At 42.2% G+C, this 16,672-nt stretch overlaps 1 protein-coding gene across 2 annotated transcripts in view; it reads right to left on the bottom strand.

Annotated features, from left to right (window-relative positions):
- SCFD2 (sec1 family domain containing 2) overlaps window positions 1-16,672 on the bottom strand; it is a 193,194-nt gene that overhangs the window by 54,041 nt on the left and 122,481 nt on the right. The window contains exon 6 of one of the 2 annotated variants that reach the window (XM_035323756.1): window positions 15,206-15,372. The exons of the other annotated variant lie outside the window; for it this stretch is intronic. Within the exon in view, the coding sequence (XP_035179647.1) occupies window positions 15,221-15,372 (152 nt within the window). The 3' untranslated portion in view covers window positions 15,206-15,220. Of the gene's footprint in view, window positions 1-15,205; window positions 15,373-16,672 lie in introns of those variants that run through there. 2 annotated transcript variants of the gene reach the window in all.

Raw genomic sequence — 16,672 nt, 5'->3', positions numbered from 1 at the left:
CTTTGGACTGCTGGTGTTCAGCCATAATTTACTGCATCTAGTTTTCAATTGCATATACAGTGCTGCTAATGCTACAGAAATACTATCCCATAAGAACTGTAAGGGCTGATAACAAAGCTGATAACAGAGCAGAGCGTTTCACTTCCACTACAACAATATAGTTACCATTGTACACCCATAATCGGTTGTGTCTGCAGCAGAGGAAAAATGTTTTTATTTGCAGCCTTTGCTAAAACTCCGTCTAGAAATACTGCAATGGGGGTAGGAGGGGAGGCGCAGAAGGGGGAGAGGAAGAGACAAGTCGGTAACTATCCCCAGACACTGATTTAATTTAAAAAGGCAGTAGCTTGGGCCATGGCATTGTTCCTGCGTTCCCCAAGTTAGTTCCACACCGCTGCTAATTACTGCTTGAATGCAATGTGCTGCGCACAGGCTACAGAGGTCATGTCTCCGGAGCCTCCCCCCGAGTGACACGATCCTGCTGAGCAAGCAGAGAGCCACGCTTCCCACACCTCCGACGAGGAGTGCTGGGGTACAAGAGGCAGCCCCTGTCCATCCGAGCCACATCCACGGTGACGGGACTTGACAAGAGCTTCCCCTCGTCCAATTGAGCACCGACAGCACATCTAATATGAGGAGACACGGGTAGTTGCTCCAGACTAGCCTGTGTACTTTGAGCAGCCATCTCCACCCGTTGTGCCCATACATTAAACCAACAAGCAGGATCTCCCTGACCTCAGTCTTCCCGAGGATAACAGGCATGGTGGCAAAGGCTTTCAGCAGGACATGTTCAACGGGACTATGTTAAGAACAAAACTGCATCTCCCTGTGCCACAAAACCCACTGCAGCAGACGGAAACCCAACCCAACTCCTACATTCACTGCTGCCTCCTCCAGCTTTTTCCACTCTCACCCTGTGTTTGGCTGGGAACGTGCTTTATTTTGGAGCAAGTGAAGGGGCTCTGTGTGTGCTGCACCAGCATAGTGAGGGGCTGCTGGCTGTGCAAGAGCCAAGCCACTCATACAGCCCCTGGGCAGAGGAGCGCAGGTAGGCTGCCTTCTCTCACCCCAAATGTTCAACAGGCTATGTTAACAATAAAGAGGGAAAGGCTCTTCCCTTCAGATTTTGACATACTACTACTCTTTATTACTCTTATTCTCATTGCATTTGAGCTTGAAGTTTGGTGATTTTGCACACATCCTGAATTTGGACCAATTTATCTGCTTATTTTGTCCATTCTTGTTGGTAAAAAAAAAAAAACAAAAAAAAAAAACTAACCAACCAAACAAAAACAAACAAACAAACAAACAAACAAAAAACCTTTTTACACCAATGAGATTTCATGATGTTAATTCTGGGGATAGAGGTTACTGAGAAATTTTGTTCTCAGTTACAGCCGATCTGTAGAAGTACCTAAAGGTCATATCATGCTTAAAAACAAAATTTGGCTCTCAAAATGGGTGTCATGGTCCCCGTGTGGCACTGTTTCCATGGTCTGGTGGGTATTCATGTTGCATAAATAATAACCACCTCTTTCCATACGAAGCCCTGTGAGCAGTGAATTTCAACTTCAATCTCAAAAACAAAACAAAGCAAAACAAAAATACCCTGTTCATGAAGACAAACAAAGATGACAGAGGTAATGGAATAACAACTGTGAATGGTGTTTCTTCTCAGATTTCAAAAACGTTGAACTGGTCTTCCTTTGGCATGTGCTGCACTGTCTGGCAGGGAAAAGAAAATCTTCCTTTCCATTAAATAAACCCACTATTTTATTACAGTTAATACTAAATGGAAGTATACCAGAAGATGTAGTTTGCTGTAATTAACTTAGAAATTACATTAAAATAAACCCTGTGGTACCGTTAAAATGAAACAATCCTCCATAACCAAGTTCAGTATTTAACTTTAAAATATTAGTTCTAGGAGAGAGAAAATTCAGAAAACTCAATAGCCCATTTCCCTTTCAAATAATCTTTTAATAGCACAGGAATTTCTTACCAAAGCAACGCATCACCGCATGAATGTTTTGATAAAGATGTTGTTTTAATCGCTTGCTATTACTTGAGGCACATACGGCACACTAAGGTGTGTGCTTAAATATGATGGTCTCAGCACAAAACTGCGAGGGTAAATCTGCAGTGACTTGTTGTGAAGAGCACAGCTGTGTTCTGAAGCTTTTGGGCAGGCAAAACTGGGCTTCTAGTTCAATGTGTGCTCAGCACATCTGACAAAAAGCCATATATTTTTTTCCAGTTTCTTACTGAAAAACAATAAAAGAATGCCCGTTGCATAATATTTTGCTCCTTCTGTAGAACAAACCTCACACAATAGAGTGTGGTTCCTTCAAAAGCGCTGTTTCTTTCCACTGGTGTAAATCATCACAACCTCATTTTGCTAAAATAAAGACCTCGGTGCCAAGAGAGGCAACGGATAGCCTGCTCTCCTGCGAGGCGGCTTGGCACAGGCCACTCCGAGATAGGAACCAAGCGACACCTCTTGACGAAGGGTGCCAAGACAGCAGCTGGAACCCATTACCGAGTGGGACAAATCCCGTCTGAACAGCCGAATGCCAGGATCCCAGGGTATGAAATAAAGGAGGCTCACAGGACAGCGCCATATTAAAACATGAATCTTCATGTGCTGCTGAGCTTGGGTTTTTGGGTTTCAAGGAAGTTTTGCTGGCTATTGGAAGCACTGCTATCATTTCATTCTTTTGATATTAATATGAAAGGAGATATTCCCTTGGCAGCTTGGCTTTGGACTGTGAATGGTCTTCTGGGGAAAAAAAAGTCGGCCAAAAGCACTTCACAAAATAAAAGAAGTGAAAAAGATCATTTTAAAGTCATAATAATTCCAGGAGATACTCAATTTTTGCAGCATGCTGTCATCGATTTCAGTGGTAAGCGAGAGTATTTTTTACCCCAAAGAATCTGATAGCTTTCTCCCATTTATTTCTCTAATTGCTGGGCAGACCTAGGTTTCAGATAACCATCCCCCCTCCTTTTGTTTTAGTGAACAGAGTTAAAATTGATTAATTCTGTAGGTTGCCTATAGGTTGCAATGGAATTCCTCCCTTTCCTTCCCTGTTTCCGAGTACAAACAAGTCCAGCTGAGAAGCACTAACCTCCTCCACAGCTCACCAAGGATGGGAAGGAAAACAACGAAGCAAGTGAGATCTGTTTTCATCCCAGAGCTAGTAAAGATCTCCTACCACTGCTCAGGAAATGCAAATTTTACCCCAAGGTAAAGCTGTTTTGTACCTCTGTTGTGACATGACAGGTTTGCAGGCATTTTGAAGAATTATGACTTAGTGAGACCAGAGATAAGTAATTCTGCTCCGAGGAAATTTTCTAAGATAATCATGTTATAGAAAGGCTTCACTCCAAACATTTAAGCAAGCTGAAAGGTGGGAACCACACAGATGACTGGCTAATACTGGAAAGCAATTCAAAACTTATTTAAGGATGGTTCGGAAGAGAAAGACTTCCATTAGGAACAGGGAGTTAAATAGGGTCTCCAAAATAAGGGAGCGGCACCGATCTGCTCAAGAAGAGCACCCTGCATCTTCACTTACACAAGTCCAAGGCGCTGTTTTCCTTCTGCAGAGCTCTTCCTTGTGCTGGTCCCAAAGCGCTGCTACAAGATCACTTGTCAGCCTTCAGCAGGCGCAGTGGGAGCCTGCGGGGAGGATGGCACCTGCCCCATAGGGGACAGGACACGTGTGGCAGCCACCAGCAGAGGTGAATCCCCATGCCACGCATCTCCTGGCCATCAGGATGGAATACAAACACCCTCATTTCCTACTTAGGTATTCCCCGAAATGGAAAACGCAGGCTCCAAACTAACCCTGCCTGCCAGAACACCAACCCGTGAAATGCCTTTTGCTCCCTGCTTACGTTACCTCGATTTCTGTAAGGCACTGGGACACAACAGCTTGGAATACATTGCGGGCTGTTTAGTAAGCGTATAGCACTGAACAAACAAGAGCTGATTGAAACCTGTTGTTTTCAGGGTCCACCAGACATGACCAAATCCTAGCTGAGGTTTTGTCAAATCACTCACAAAGTGTCTCCTGTGTGGACATCAAACCACTCATGAGGAGTCTCCTGTGGCACAAGCTTTGCTCTCACAGAAATACGGGGAAAACCACCCCTCCCACCGGGTGGGATGGGAGCCGGAGCAGGTCCCAGCTATCATATTCCACCAGTGGATGCACAATACTTTTAGCTATTTAGTTGCTGTTTTTCCCTCTTTTATGTGAGGAATTTTTCATGAATGCTTTTGTGTCTGATCAGCTTGAAGAGTTTATAAGACTAAAATTTTCAAAACTTGAGTTTAATTTAAGACACACACTATGCGCCTTCAGTTTGGTGAGACTGAGTGTGACACCGACTTACCAGCTACTGGCCTTGTCTAGTGTGTATCGAAGGCGATAAGGACAAAGGCTGTTTAAGATGCAGTACGGTCCATGCCTTAGGTGGTTCTGCAGTCATGCTGTTTTACTTTGCATGTTTGTAGCAAGGGGGGGAGTTATATTCCCTGGTGGAGGTGGTGCTCCAGCCATAGCCCAAAATTAAATTAAAGTGAGAAGCAGTGTTTGTTTGTGTCTGGGTCAAGAACTGTTGCAATCAGACCTTACATTTCATGAACATGATCAGAAACAGATTCTGTTTGGGCTTTTGTTTCTTTTTCTTTTTTTTCTTCCTTTTTTTTTTTTTTTCCCAGATGATTTTTTTTTGATTGCACTGAACATTTTTTGCAGTTTTCACAGAAAGGCTTTTCTAGAAATACAATCTCTTCTGTAAAAGAAGCCACAGGCTAAAATCTGAAAATAGTCTCCTCCTTTATGAAAACATTGTGCACAAGTTACACCGACCAAATTCTACTCTGTTCTTGCAGATTTTCTATGCATATTCTTCAAACATTGAAGAAGTCTATGAAATTTAAAAGTAACAAAAAAGCCCCAACCAAACAACACAATGGAATAGCGGACGATAGTATATCCTGCTTCATTTTTGTTCATTTGATCGTAATAGTTGGCTCATAAATGGTTGCCTTGGGATGCAAGGAATGGCAGAAGCTTCTGAGAGCTCAATTCTTTCTCCAAATTTGTGCGCACACCTGTAATATTTCTCCCAGAAATTAAAAAAAAAAACAGCAATGACTTTCCCTCCGTCCCTAACTTTGTACTCAATGTCTCCCTGTCTGTGGTCTTGACATTTGTCCATTTGTTTATCGACATATTACAAACTTGCCAAAAGTTTGCCAGACTGAAAGTAGAATCAAATCAGAGTTAAGGTTATACTTAAATCCAGATGTACTAGATAATGCTTGCATAGTTAAGCATTCAAACAACTGTAACTCAGCACTGCTCTTATTCCATGCTACACTTTTGATTGCCCTTAAAGCATTTGCAAACCCACATTGACTTTAAACCTATTTTTAAAGTTTCTTTTTTTCCCCAATTTCATTTCATGCCATTACCAAAGGGAGTTAAGACTGCTTCTGTTTACATGCTCAGATTACTTCCAAGGGTGACTATAACCCTGAATTTACGGTTTATTATCATTTAACATGCTTGATTTGAAGAAAACTGCATAATCCCTGTAATTATTTTATCCTTGTCTTTCATTATTAATATTCTGTAAACATTTCTATGTTAATGCATTATTAATAATGTCATATACAGTATTTCTGTGGTCTGAAGATATGCAATGCCAGCCTTATAAACATCCATACTTTGACATTATTTTTATGTGCATATTCACTGCTATATCAAAGCAGATGGTGTATGTTCCACTAAGAGAAGGTTATAGTTAGTCAGGGGACCTCTGGAGCAGTGCAAAACATTTAAGATCAAAGAGCAAATCTGGCCCCTAGTACGTCAACTGGAAGTTGACGGCAGTAGCTGTGCAAGATTGGCATTTACTGAGAGGGAAGGCAGAGAGTCCCCTTGTCATGATCTCTTGGGGCTTTAGGAGCTTGCGATCCCCCCAGAAACATTGCCTTAACGAGCAGTGAAGCAAAAGCCAACAATGCTGTGGGGAGCCTTTCAAACACTGATGGTTAAGCTGGTGTGCAACACATCAGAGCAACAGCAATCAAGCTGCTTAATTAAAGGCAACTCTTGATGTAATTATTCCAACCCTGATTTCTCCAAAACCTCCTTTCTGCAAGATTTGGTGTATGTTTAACTACAAGAAACTTAAACGCATGTTTTAATTTATAAACTAATCAGAGAATTTGACTGACATTAACAGAAATGTAGTTTGAATGAGTGTCATTACGGAAGGGGTGCAACCTTTACCGTACTTGCAAAATGAAGAGGCTCAACTTAAATACAATACAGTACTTGACTTTTCTTCGCAATTATTCAGTATTATTTTATTTTATTTTATTTTATTGGTCTTCTGAGACCATCAGGAAACTAACCAGTTAGCTTAGCTGAAGGGCACAGAAGCTCGTACAGTGGAACACGCAGACTCGGAGCAGCTCACAGAGTGTTTAACACAGCATTACCTGCCTACATGGTTCTGCTTTTAAAGAAATACGTTCTTCTGGAAAATATCTCTGCATGACTCTGAGCTCTCATCTCTGAGATACCAAAACCGACTGGCTGGTCTATCACGAGAAGCTGCAAACAAACAGCTTCAGAAGTAGTTCAGATCTCATCTCAAACATTTGAAACACAAAGAAAGATTTCCTTACTCATACAGCAGAAGCTGCATGGACCAATTTCACCATGTAACAGCTGCTGACAAAGCTTAGTTGAAGGCAATTTCGGTAAAAGTAATGGCTGCACTAGGAGGAAATACTCGGGCAGTTATGTCTGAACTGCTTAAGCCTGTGCCAAGCGTCTTTGCTAGTAACTGTTTACATCTTTGGTTCATCAATTTTTATGATTTCTTTTAGGCTGTCAGTCTTCATGACCGCTTCTGTAGTATGGTGGCCACCAAAGTGTTCGGTATGAAAGCTTTTCCAACTTCCTGCAGTCCATCAAGGATGATGATTGGCATGAAATACAGGCCAGGAATAAGGAAAGAAATTTTGGTCCCGCTGAGCTCACAGAAATTTGCCATCAGCTTTAGTGGCTTCAGGATTTTAATTACTGCTTCCAGGCCTTCTGGAAAAAAAACAAACCAAAACAAACTCCACACCACACAACCTTATTGTTCTGAACTTTTAAAGGATATAAATTGTAGTCTATTAAATATGAAGTCTTCTTTGAGGTTACCTAACTGCCTTTCATTAAAAGAAAGAAATAAATACAGGCCCACCGATTATGAGAAATTAGGTAAAAAAAGTACTTTTTCATTTTTGGAGGAATAAAGATACTAAGACTTGGTAAACAACTACGTAAGATGTACAGTGCATTTTCTAATGTTTCATGAGAAGTTTAACATGTGGTCTTAAAGAAACACATGTACACCAGCTGCACAGAAACAAAAATAAACTTGAGAGCTCAAAGGACCCATTCGAAGGTATCTTTTAGGTCAATCATCTGCAAACTAAGACTCTTGATTCTGTACTACTTAGTCAGCTGAAATCTCCACGTTTTCAGCTGTTGGCATTAAGTAACATCTGAAAAGTCTCCAAGACAAAGAACCTCAAGTACCCGAGTCGATGGCAGCATGGCACCACACAGCCAGCTGGGCCTGCTGGAGGACCCAAAATATTTGGCTTTGAAGGTGAACAGTGCAAAGGTGGCTAAGTACTCACATAGCAGTGACGAGAAGATACACTTAATAAAGCTAATTGGTTGATTAGGGAGAAGGAAAAGAAATGAAAAGGAAGAAATGAAGAAGAAAGAAGACCACAAATGTAATTTTCAGTTTGATAAAGCAAAATGCTTGTCTGAAATACTCCTCATTCCTCAAATGAGGAGAGGAGAAGGTATACTTCATTACCACCCACAATCCTGGTCCCACCAAACTTGTACCTGGCACAGCCTCGGTGATGTGTCTGGCTTCTTCTCTTGATCCTTCCCATCCCTGCTACTCACTCCTGACTGGGCCAGCTCTTGCACGGTTTCCCAGTATGATCAAAATCCCACACTTCTCTTTGAATTAAGCCCGTGACACGCAGTGACTTTTAAACAAGTTTTCTAGCATTTAAACACAACTTTCTAACTTACTGCTCTACAAGCAATGTAGAGCAGGTCTCAGTGAAACTCTGCATTTCCAGTCCAGGTAAACGGATTAACTTTTCAGCATTCATCTAGCACAGCCCTGGAAGGATCATTACACGCAGCCCCATCCAGCCAACACTGCTGCCAAATCAGCGCTCAATATAAAATCAGTTCAAGCTGGTGCTGCAAAAGGCACCAAAGGCTTGCCAGCCGCAGGAAATCTAGGAAAGAGGGAAATGTGTTTTGTGCTGTCAAAGAGCAAGGGCGAGCCAACACAATGGTGAACAGCTCTCAGAGCAGGGCTGAGGTTTGAGACACCGCTGGGGTGCCTAGGGAAGGGGGCAGGCGTCACCACAGCACCCAGGGGGGTCTGCAGGGGGTGACAATGAGAGGTGAGGAGGGGGGACGCTGCTCACTCCATCGGGGTTGCTGCTGGGACAGGTTGAGGTAACCCGAGGTGTACCTCTGAGGTCTACGACTTAATATAATCGTTGTCTGTAGAGAAGCATGTCATCAGCATCTCATCTTCTGCAAAGCTATGAACTGGGAAGTTTTCAAAAGCATTTTGTCTTCATAAGCATCCTCTCAGGCCTCCCCTTGATTCATACTTAGAACAAACAAACGTGTTCTCCATCAGGAACAGAACAATAGCAAGGGCTAATTTTTCCATGCTGTGAAAGTCAAAAACACTGAATATTCAATCTTCTGTTAAATTTTAAGATAACTGTGAGCAGAACTTGTATATTTTCGAACAGATTTTCTTCACAGCCCTGAGTCTGTCAGGCTTATGGATCCTGCACTTCTTACTGTAGCTGTAGCAGAATTATTCTTACCCTGTCAACTGAGAAGGTCTGCTTTGTCTCCTTCCAGGAGGCTGTGAAATGGCAGTGCTTTTATCATCTTTGCAGGACGAAAAAAGACAAGTGAATTTTTAAAAGTACCTCCTATATTCACATAAACGTTTTGCCTTTTTTTTTTTTTTTTTTTAGTGTTAAACTCTAAGCATTTGTTTCCCATATTCTAGAAAGGATTTTGTGCACCATGTACCTTTCATGTACTGCTACAAAATTTTAGTTTTGTATACTCAGACACTCAGCAGTTAAAAGGATTTAAGATTTACTGTTTATGCTACAGTAAAAAGCAGAAAAGCAAAGTTTCCTAGAACAACATAACAATCAAACAAATGGTAATTAGGTTTAATTAATCTCTTGCTGCACTGCTCTTCAAAAGGCCCTTGTGATTACGTATTATCAGTAGTAACAGACATGAATTGCTGCTTAAGTAATTATAAAAATACGAAGTTGCAGAAAGTTATTTCCTCCAGCAGCTAATTTTTATAAATCATACTTTTCATTATATATTCCTCCTGAGCACACGATGAGATTTTATCCATTTTATATGCCTGGACTGCACTATTCCTCCTTCCAGCATGAAGATAAGCTAGCCAAACATCCAGGCTCTTGGCCATTCAGGCATATGGCTGCACCTGTTCATCAGAATAAATGTCTAGCAGACTGAAAGTTAATCTACAAACAACCAGAATACAAATACCATGAGCAGAGATAAGGCTTTGAATGCACAATTTTGGCTGACACGGGATCACACCAAGAGCTGAACAGGTACCAGAGAAGGAGAAACAGGCAATGGCAACAAGAGATGCTGGGAGATGTCATCAGCCAAACCAAGACTTCATAATCAAAGATCCCATGTGAGCTGCCAGGAGTTCAGTGTAAACCACATGTAAATGTATTATGTTCATGCACGTCTCCAAGAGCTGTTTAATGTTTTTGTTCCCTGCATTTCTGCATGTTCTACAAATAAATCATCGTGCATTTAGGAACTGCGTCTGGCCTCCCCGCTTCCCTAACTCCAAAACATTTCTGTTGCCAGTGCTACCATATGATCAAGAAAAGCACCATCTGCCTCTTCCAAATGTGGTCTTATTCATTTACCACTTCCACCTTACAGTTTGCATATGCTGCTTGTCACATATTTGCTCCTTTCCCCCAAAGTTCTCTTCAAAGCACAGAAAAAGAAAAAAAAAGCCACCAAAATGACATACCACGTGTTAGCCATGATGCAATTTTTTTTCAGGTTAGCAGACGGTGATTAAATTGTCCTTTTTTGTCTCTTGCATGCCATCATCGCTTCAGATATGCATGCAAAAGCTTTTCCTTTTCATTGCAAGTTTTTGCTAATTCATTTCAGAATTTTCCCAACAGGAACAAGCACTTTCACTGAACTCGGAGAGCATTTTCAGCATTGTTTTGCAGCATTTGCTCTCAGCTGCGTTTCTTCTGGTGCTTAGATGTTTGAAAGCTTACAGACGCAACTGGCAGAAGTGCCATTCCTTCTAAATTTGGGTAGGTACCAGAACACACCCTTTTCATGGTCAGAAAATTGCTGCTGTGTCTGGACGAAGCAAAGAAGAAAGAAACTTAGAGCTTTTTTTCATCTCTGGAAGACGTATGCCAGAGCAGTTCTGAAAGTTTCCCCTGCTGATTCTTACTTTGCAGTAAAGGAAAGAAGAGGTTGTTGCAGGCAGTGAGTATCCCAGTGCATACATGGCAAAGGCACAGCAGGGAATGGCTATTTTACTTTTAGTTCAGAGAAGTTCACTACGCAGAGACAAACTTGAAAATAAAATTGTGAAATTTTTCTTCATGGGTGGAGAAGCAACATTATCATTGCTGTATCTGTACCGTACAGCTCCATGTATCCAAGACCAAACCGTTCACACCTCAAAGAATGAGCAATTCTGGCACTGCAGGATGCAAAAGCACAAACATTACAAAACCTGTGATGTAACGCAACAGCAGAGTGATAGGTCTTTGATCCACCAATATAAAAAGAAGCCTGGGTATCCAGAATGCTTTTGAGAAAGCTGGCATTCAGGTGCTGGTGTCCATTCTGGTAGGGTGAGCTCTTGTGGGCACAGGGCTACCTGCACCCTGTGCACCTCTACTACTGCCTCTAGGACCCCCTGAGCTCAGCCCCAGGTCATGCAGGGAAGGTCCATCTCAAGCCATCTCCGGGTGATTTTGTTGCTGGGTTTCCACTGTATTCTAGAAAAAATATCTGGGCCAACTACAGTTGTCCACAAGATGCTACCACATTGTACCCATGGGCAATACAGACCCATCTTCCTCTGCTGGCACACCCCAGTGCTCATCCACAGCCTTCATGTTTCTGTGCATGTTTGGCACCTTAGCCTCACATCTAGTGCAAACATCAGCAAGGCATTAATGATTTGGAGAACGGACAATACAAAAGATAAAACATCAGAGGGAATGCCAGGCACAAGCACTCCCTCTCAGCAGCCATTTATCAGCAGTGCTAACAACCAAACTAGTACCTATCTCCCTTGCAAACAAGGCAACGGAGGATAATCTTTTCATACATAACAGGACAATAAATCAAACAGCTTATCTTCTGGATTTTTTCATCTCGATGGAGAAAAATCTACAGAAAGAAATCTTACCTAAATATTCCCAGATCTACAAGTCTGCCTTCCTGGCAAACCTCTGCAGTTCTCCTCCATCTCAGGCTGACCTGCTGTATGAGATGTTAGGCCCTTGTAGGAGGGTGCTCGGTCAGTTGCTGCCCAGCGTCAGCCACATGGTACCACAGCAAGGCATCGGAGGCTATGAGGCTGTAGACTTACATGAAAAATCTTCAAACAACTATGCTCACCTATCTCAGGAAGAGAAGAGAAAGAAGAGGAACAGAGAAGGGAACTATATTTACGAAACCAGTCTCAAAAAGCTAAGCAACTCTATATACTAGACTACATCCAAATCAAAACTGCAGGGTGAAAAGATAGCAGGGAAGTTTTGTGTCTTTAAGGGAACAGTAACGAGACACAAGCATAAATTGCCCCTATAAAGTAGAAAAACTAGCCCAGAAAGAGAGCCAATGGCTAAATCATGAGGCCTTCACTGGCTTCAGAGACAAGAAGCCATGGGGAGCACAAATCAGCTCTGATTACCAGAGATGAAATACAAGCACATAGGGGCAAAATCCAAATGCACAAAGGTGGTTTTGATGTCCCCTGAGAGGTACAGCAGAAGAACATTTGAAGGAAGGAAGAAGTGAAAAGAGGAAAGGACGGAAGGAACTGCATGGAGATAACAATGAAAATTGGAGATACTGCTCAGTGCAAGGGAAGTCTATCCACAGGAATCACTGAGAATGTTAATGGGTGCAATGCCCTTTTGCCGCAGCCTTTGCTAGGAAAGATAACATAATCAGATGGTTAAAATGATCACAGACAGACTAGAGGAAAAACAGACTAGATAAGTTAAGATGTTTTCTTGTCAGCTGGGCCAGATGAATTGCACCTGAGAGAATTTTGAGAAGCCAGCGAACTAATCACAGACCCATTAGAGGCTTTCCTTGAGGCGGCACAGATGATGGCTGAAGTTTTACAAGACCAGCAGAAGGCAAGCATAGCGCCTGTCTTTAGAAATGGGAGTGTAGGAGCAGGCCAGGCTTATGAACAGCACCCCATGACTGCAGGGAAAGCACGCCTGGCGCTGGGAGTTACAGGCAGGAGCATCACGTAGAAGCCACACGAAATCACCTTATCCTCTGCTCCGCTGCGGTGCTGCTCCTGGCCTTGACCACTGTGAAGAAGCATGTGGAAAACCTGGAGATAGTCCAAAGCAAAGCACCCAAAATCACCACAGAGCTAGCAAGCGTGATGTATGAAGAAAGCATAAGAGGCCTTGATTTGTTTAGTCTGGGGCAGACAAGAAAGGAAGTGACAGGGCAGCATTTTTCAAATACTCTTCTCAGCCACCCTCTAGCTAACAGAAAAAAAAAAAACTTTTCTGTGTGCACTGAGGCTAGGGTTAAGTTGCAGGAAGATTTAAGATACTGGATATTAAGAGAAACTGTGTAGTAAGAGGAGTTAAGCACTTGATTCTCCAGGGGAGTTTTGGAAACTCTTTCACTGGCAGTTTTTAGGGACTAGACAAACATCTGGCAGGAGTGGTTTGGGTAGCACTGATCCTGCCCTGGGTCAGGGGGAGGCACTGAGGGACGTCTCAGAGTCCTGTCAGGCTCCTTTTCCTGTGGTGCACAGCACCTGGGACTTAGGGCATGGTTTACCTTCTCCTCACCTCTCTGGACACACATGTGCACATTAACACACACACTCCTCAAGCAGATCCGTTAGCTAACTAACACATAGAGCAGTGCTGCACATCTTTAATCCAGCTTATGGACCTAAACTGAGTCTGTGAGACAGAGGACAAGGAGCCTGGGCGATACGTGTGCACTGCTGGTGGGGAAGGACATCGGACTGCAGCTAGGATTTCCCCCTGGGATGACCAACCGGCCCTAAATGGAACAGGAACACGATATGCCAGACGCAGCAACCTCTAATGGTTCCAGATGTGCTCCTAGTGAACTTGGCAGTAAAAGTCTGGTAAAAATTTGTCAATGTTGTAATCTAACTAGAGGATTTGTCGTAATGAGGAATAACTTTTACAGAATGTTCCTGGTCCAACCTGACACGTTGATAAGCATGGGTACAGCAACAACACTTGTCCTGCCCCTTTGAAGTTTCACTGCCCACAAGGAAGACCTGCTTGAGCTTGGAAAATCATTTAAAGGACTCAATTAAACTTTTGCTTAGTATATCAAGAGGATGGCATAGGAGGTACAATTTTGTAAGACAGTTCTGGAATGGGAGAAAACAAAATCATGACTCCAGAAATTAGCCTGGGAGTCAGGAAACACTGTTTCTAGCCCTGGTTTTGTCACCATTCCCTTTGTTTTCTTGGATGCCTCACAGTCCCTGTCTCCATCTTCATGTGCACAATGAGATGAAAGCAACCACTGGTCTTTGTACAGAATTTTGGGGTGTGAGATGGGAAGTATTGAGTCCAAGTCCTGCATCTAATGAGTGAATCCAAAGGTGTTACTGATTAGCTGGATATTGTCAGCATCTTACAAGCATGAAGAAGAGGGTGAGACCTTCCTCCCTGCACTGCCATCATGTAAAGCACTAATGTGGCACGAGGCAGTCCTACAGCTCTTCACTTTCTCAGGGAAGATGTGCTGCTGCAAAACTGTGACAGATTAAGACTGCCCTCCAAGGCACCTCTTCACAAGTGCTGGCATATAGAAAATGCTGGCAGAAGAAGAAGCTGATGCAGAAATGCTAAACAACTTCATGTTCCTTTTAGCAGGTGCTGCATTAAATTGGGTATGGCCAAGCTTGTTTTGCTTACGCCAGAGGACAATCCCATCCCCAGAATAGTCCAGCAGCTAGGAAGGCAAAAGAAGATGCAAAATTCCTCATCATGTTTTGACTTCTGTCTCTGCTTCAACAGCCCAAAACTGCACCCAGTGTACATCCATTCTCTGTTTGGGTAATTTTGTGACAAAGCAAGATTTTTTCTTCCTTTTTTGTAAAAAGAGATTTGGTCAGGGAAAAAAAAAAAAAAAAAAAGACACTGATTTTCCTAGACATATATATGCAAGGTAGAAATATAAAATTGTGGCCACAAAGGATGGAAAATTCCTACAGAGCAGTCCTTCCTTTTTGCCAATAAATATAACAACAGGGAGCAGGATGAACAAAAGGATGCGTGCCTGATGCAGGTGGGATATCTGAAACCCCTCATCTCAAGTCCAATGTAGCCATGTCCTTCCGCTAGAAGAACTCTCATGGTGGGGGGGGAATAGTTTTGGTTTTCTCATTAGTAAGGGGAGATGATTCTCAGGAGAATCCTCAGTCTGACTAACTCTTTAAAAAACAACAAAAATGAAGCCCTTAAACTGAGACAAGAAAGAGGTGAATGTTTTTCAGTTCATGGTAGATGGCAGCATTCTCTAAGGATGGTGACCATACAGGGACACCCGAATTATGGGATACATTCTCAGGTGGATTAAAACATCACAGATGCTCTATAGATACACGGAGCTACACCACCTTATTGCTGTTAAGAATCTGCCAGTTGTTCCACACTGACGTACCTGTCCACCTGAGAGATTAAAGTGTTAAGACATTCAGATGATGTGAAGACAGCTCCAAAGACAAATGGAAATCTTGCTGTTTACTTGAAAGCTCATCATCATTACTTACTACTTACGCAGCACCAATAGCGTATACTTTGGGACTTAACCAAAACTGCCAACAAGTCAAGCTTTGAGATCAGCAACCATCTGCTGCTGTTGTCATTCCAGTAGGTGAGCAAAGCTGTAGCCTCTCTTTTCAGTTTCAGTAAATCTGTAAACACCAAGAGTGGAGTAAAACCATTTCTAATGCTAGGCTTTGTGCCCCAGCTTTCTATGTAATGAAGTGAAAACAATACATCAAGGTTTTTGGCAAGGTGAGTTACTGTCCTGAAGGGAACACAAACATTTCCACTATCTATAAATCTTAAACTGAGACCTGAAGCTAGAAGTCTGAGAAAGTATACTAAGAGACAAAAAAGGTCTGCACAGACTAACAAAGCTAGCTACTTGGAGCACAGCTGCCAGACTTACTGTAAGCAAAACTCTTCAGGTGATATGACTATCAGAAGCCATTGCAGAGGTGTAAACCAAGATACTGAATATGTAAGAGAAAAGACTGAAGCCAATATGATGTTCAAACTGCAAAGTGCACAGCTCCCTTGAATTGTTCTGACCTTGTTCAAATGACCTAGAAAGGCAGAGGATTTGAAATTGCACAAGTGGGAGATGTAAGGGGATGGATTCCCAGTTCAGTCTGGACCAATTACAAAAGAACATTTTCTCCCTCCCACCTCTTTCTTTAGCTATTTTCAGAACAAAATGCCTTTTTCATACTCTTGCCAAAAACATAATGAATACCATGCATGTCAAAGCCAATAATTAGCACGTACAAGCAAAAGCACAGAAGACTTGTGCATCCTTCTTATGGGTGGGCCTGACTGAACAGGTACTGCTCCCCACACAGTTAATTAGATACAGAAAATGGTTGGGATTCTCGCTATCATAGTTGGTAGCATTCCAGTGCTCAAAGCCACACAGTGTATTGGGTATACTTAGCTTTCCATGTTTCAAACTACTGCCAAATAGTGCCTGCACTGCCTTTTTCAACAATTCGGGCTGAAATATCTGCAAATTTTAATGTGCTTATTTTTTATTTTTGTTAGCGTAAAATATTTTCTGTTACATGACACTCTTTTTAGTCTTAAGTTCTTTCAACTTCAAAGCTGGGAGGAATATAGAGTAAAAGACCACCTCGAATTTTCTAAGTTTTTGGGGTCCAGTATGTATTGGACTAAATTAGATTAACAGAATCTGGACATCCTTCACCTGGAGGCAGAAAAAAGTCTTTGGAGTAATTTGATTTTCACACTTTGCAGACTTTACTAGGTCAAGACACAGGTACAGTAAGATCTTCTTCCTTGCCTACAGACTACTGAAACAGTACTCGTGACTTCACATCATCTCTGTGGTGACTACAAGAAAATGCACATTGGCATTAAGGAGAAAAAAGCTGCTTACTTTTTAGTAAAGAGGATTTAAATAAGCTCCATAAAGAGTTACATTTTGGTAGA

This window comes from Oxyura jamaicensis, chromosome 4 (genome assembly GCF_011077185.1).
Source record: "Oxyura jamaicensis isolate SHBP4307 breed ruddy duck chromosome 4, BPBGC_Ojam_1.0, whole genome shotgun sequence".
Classification (NCBI taxonomy): Eukaryota; Metazoa; Chordata; class Aves; order Anseriformes; family Anatidae; genus Oxyura; species Oxyura jamaicensis.
The sequence above is the reverse complement of the archived record's forward strand: the minus strand, read 5'-3'. Positions and strand labels throughout refer to the sequence as shown.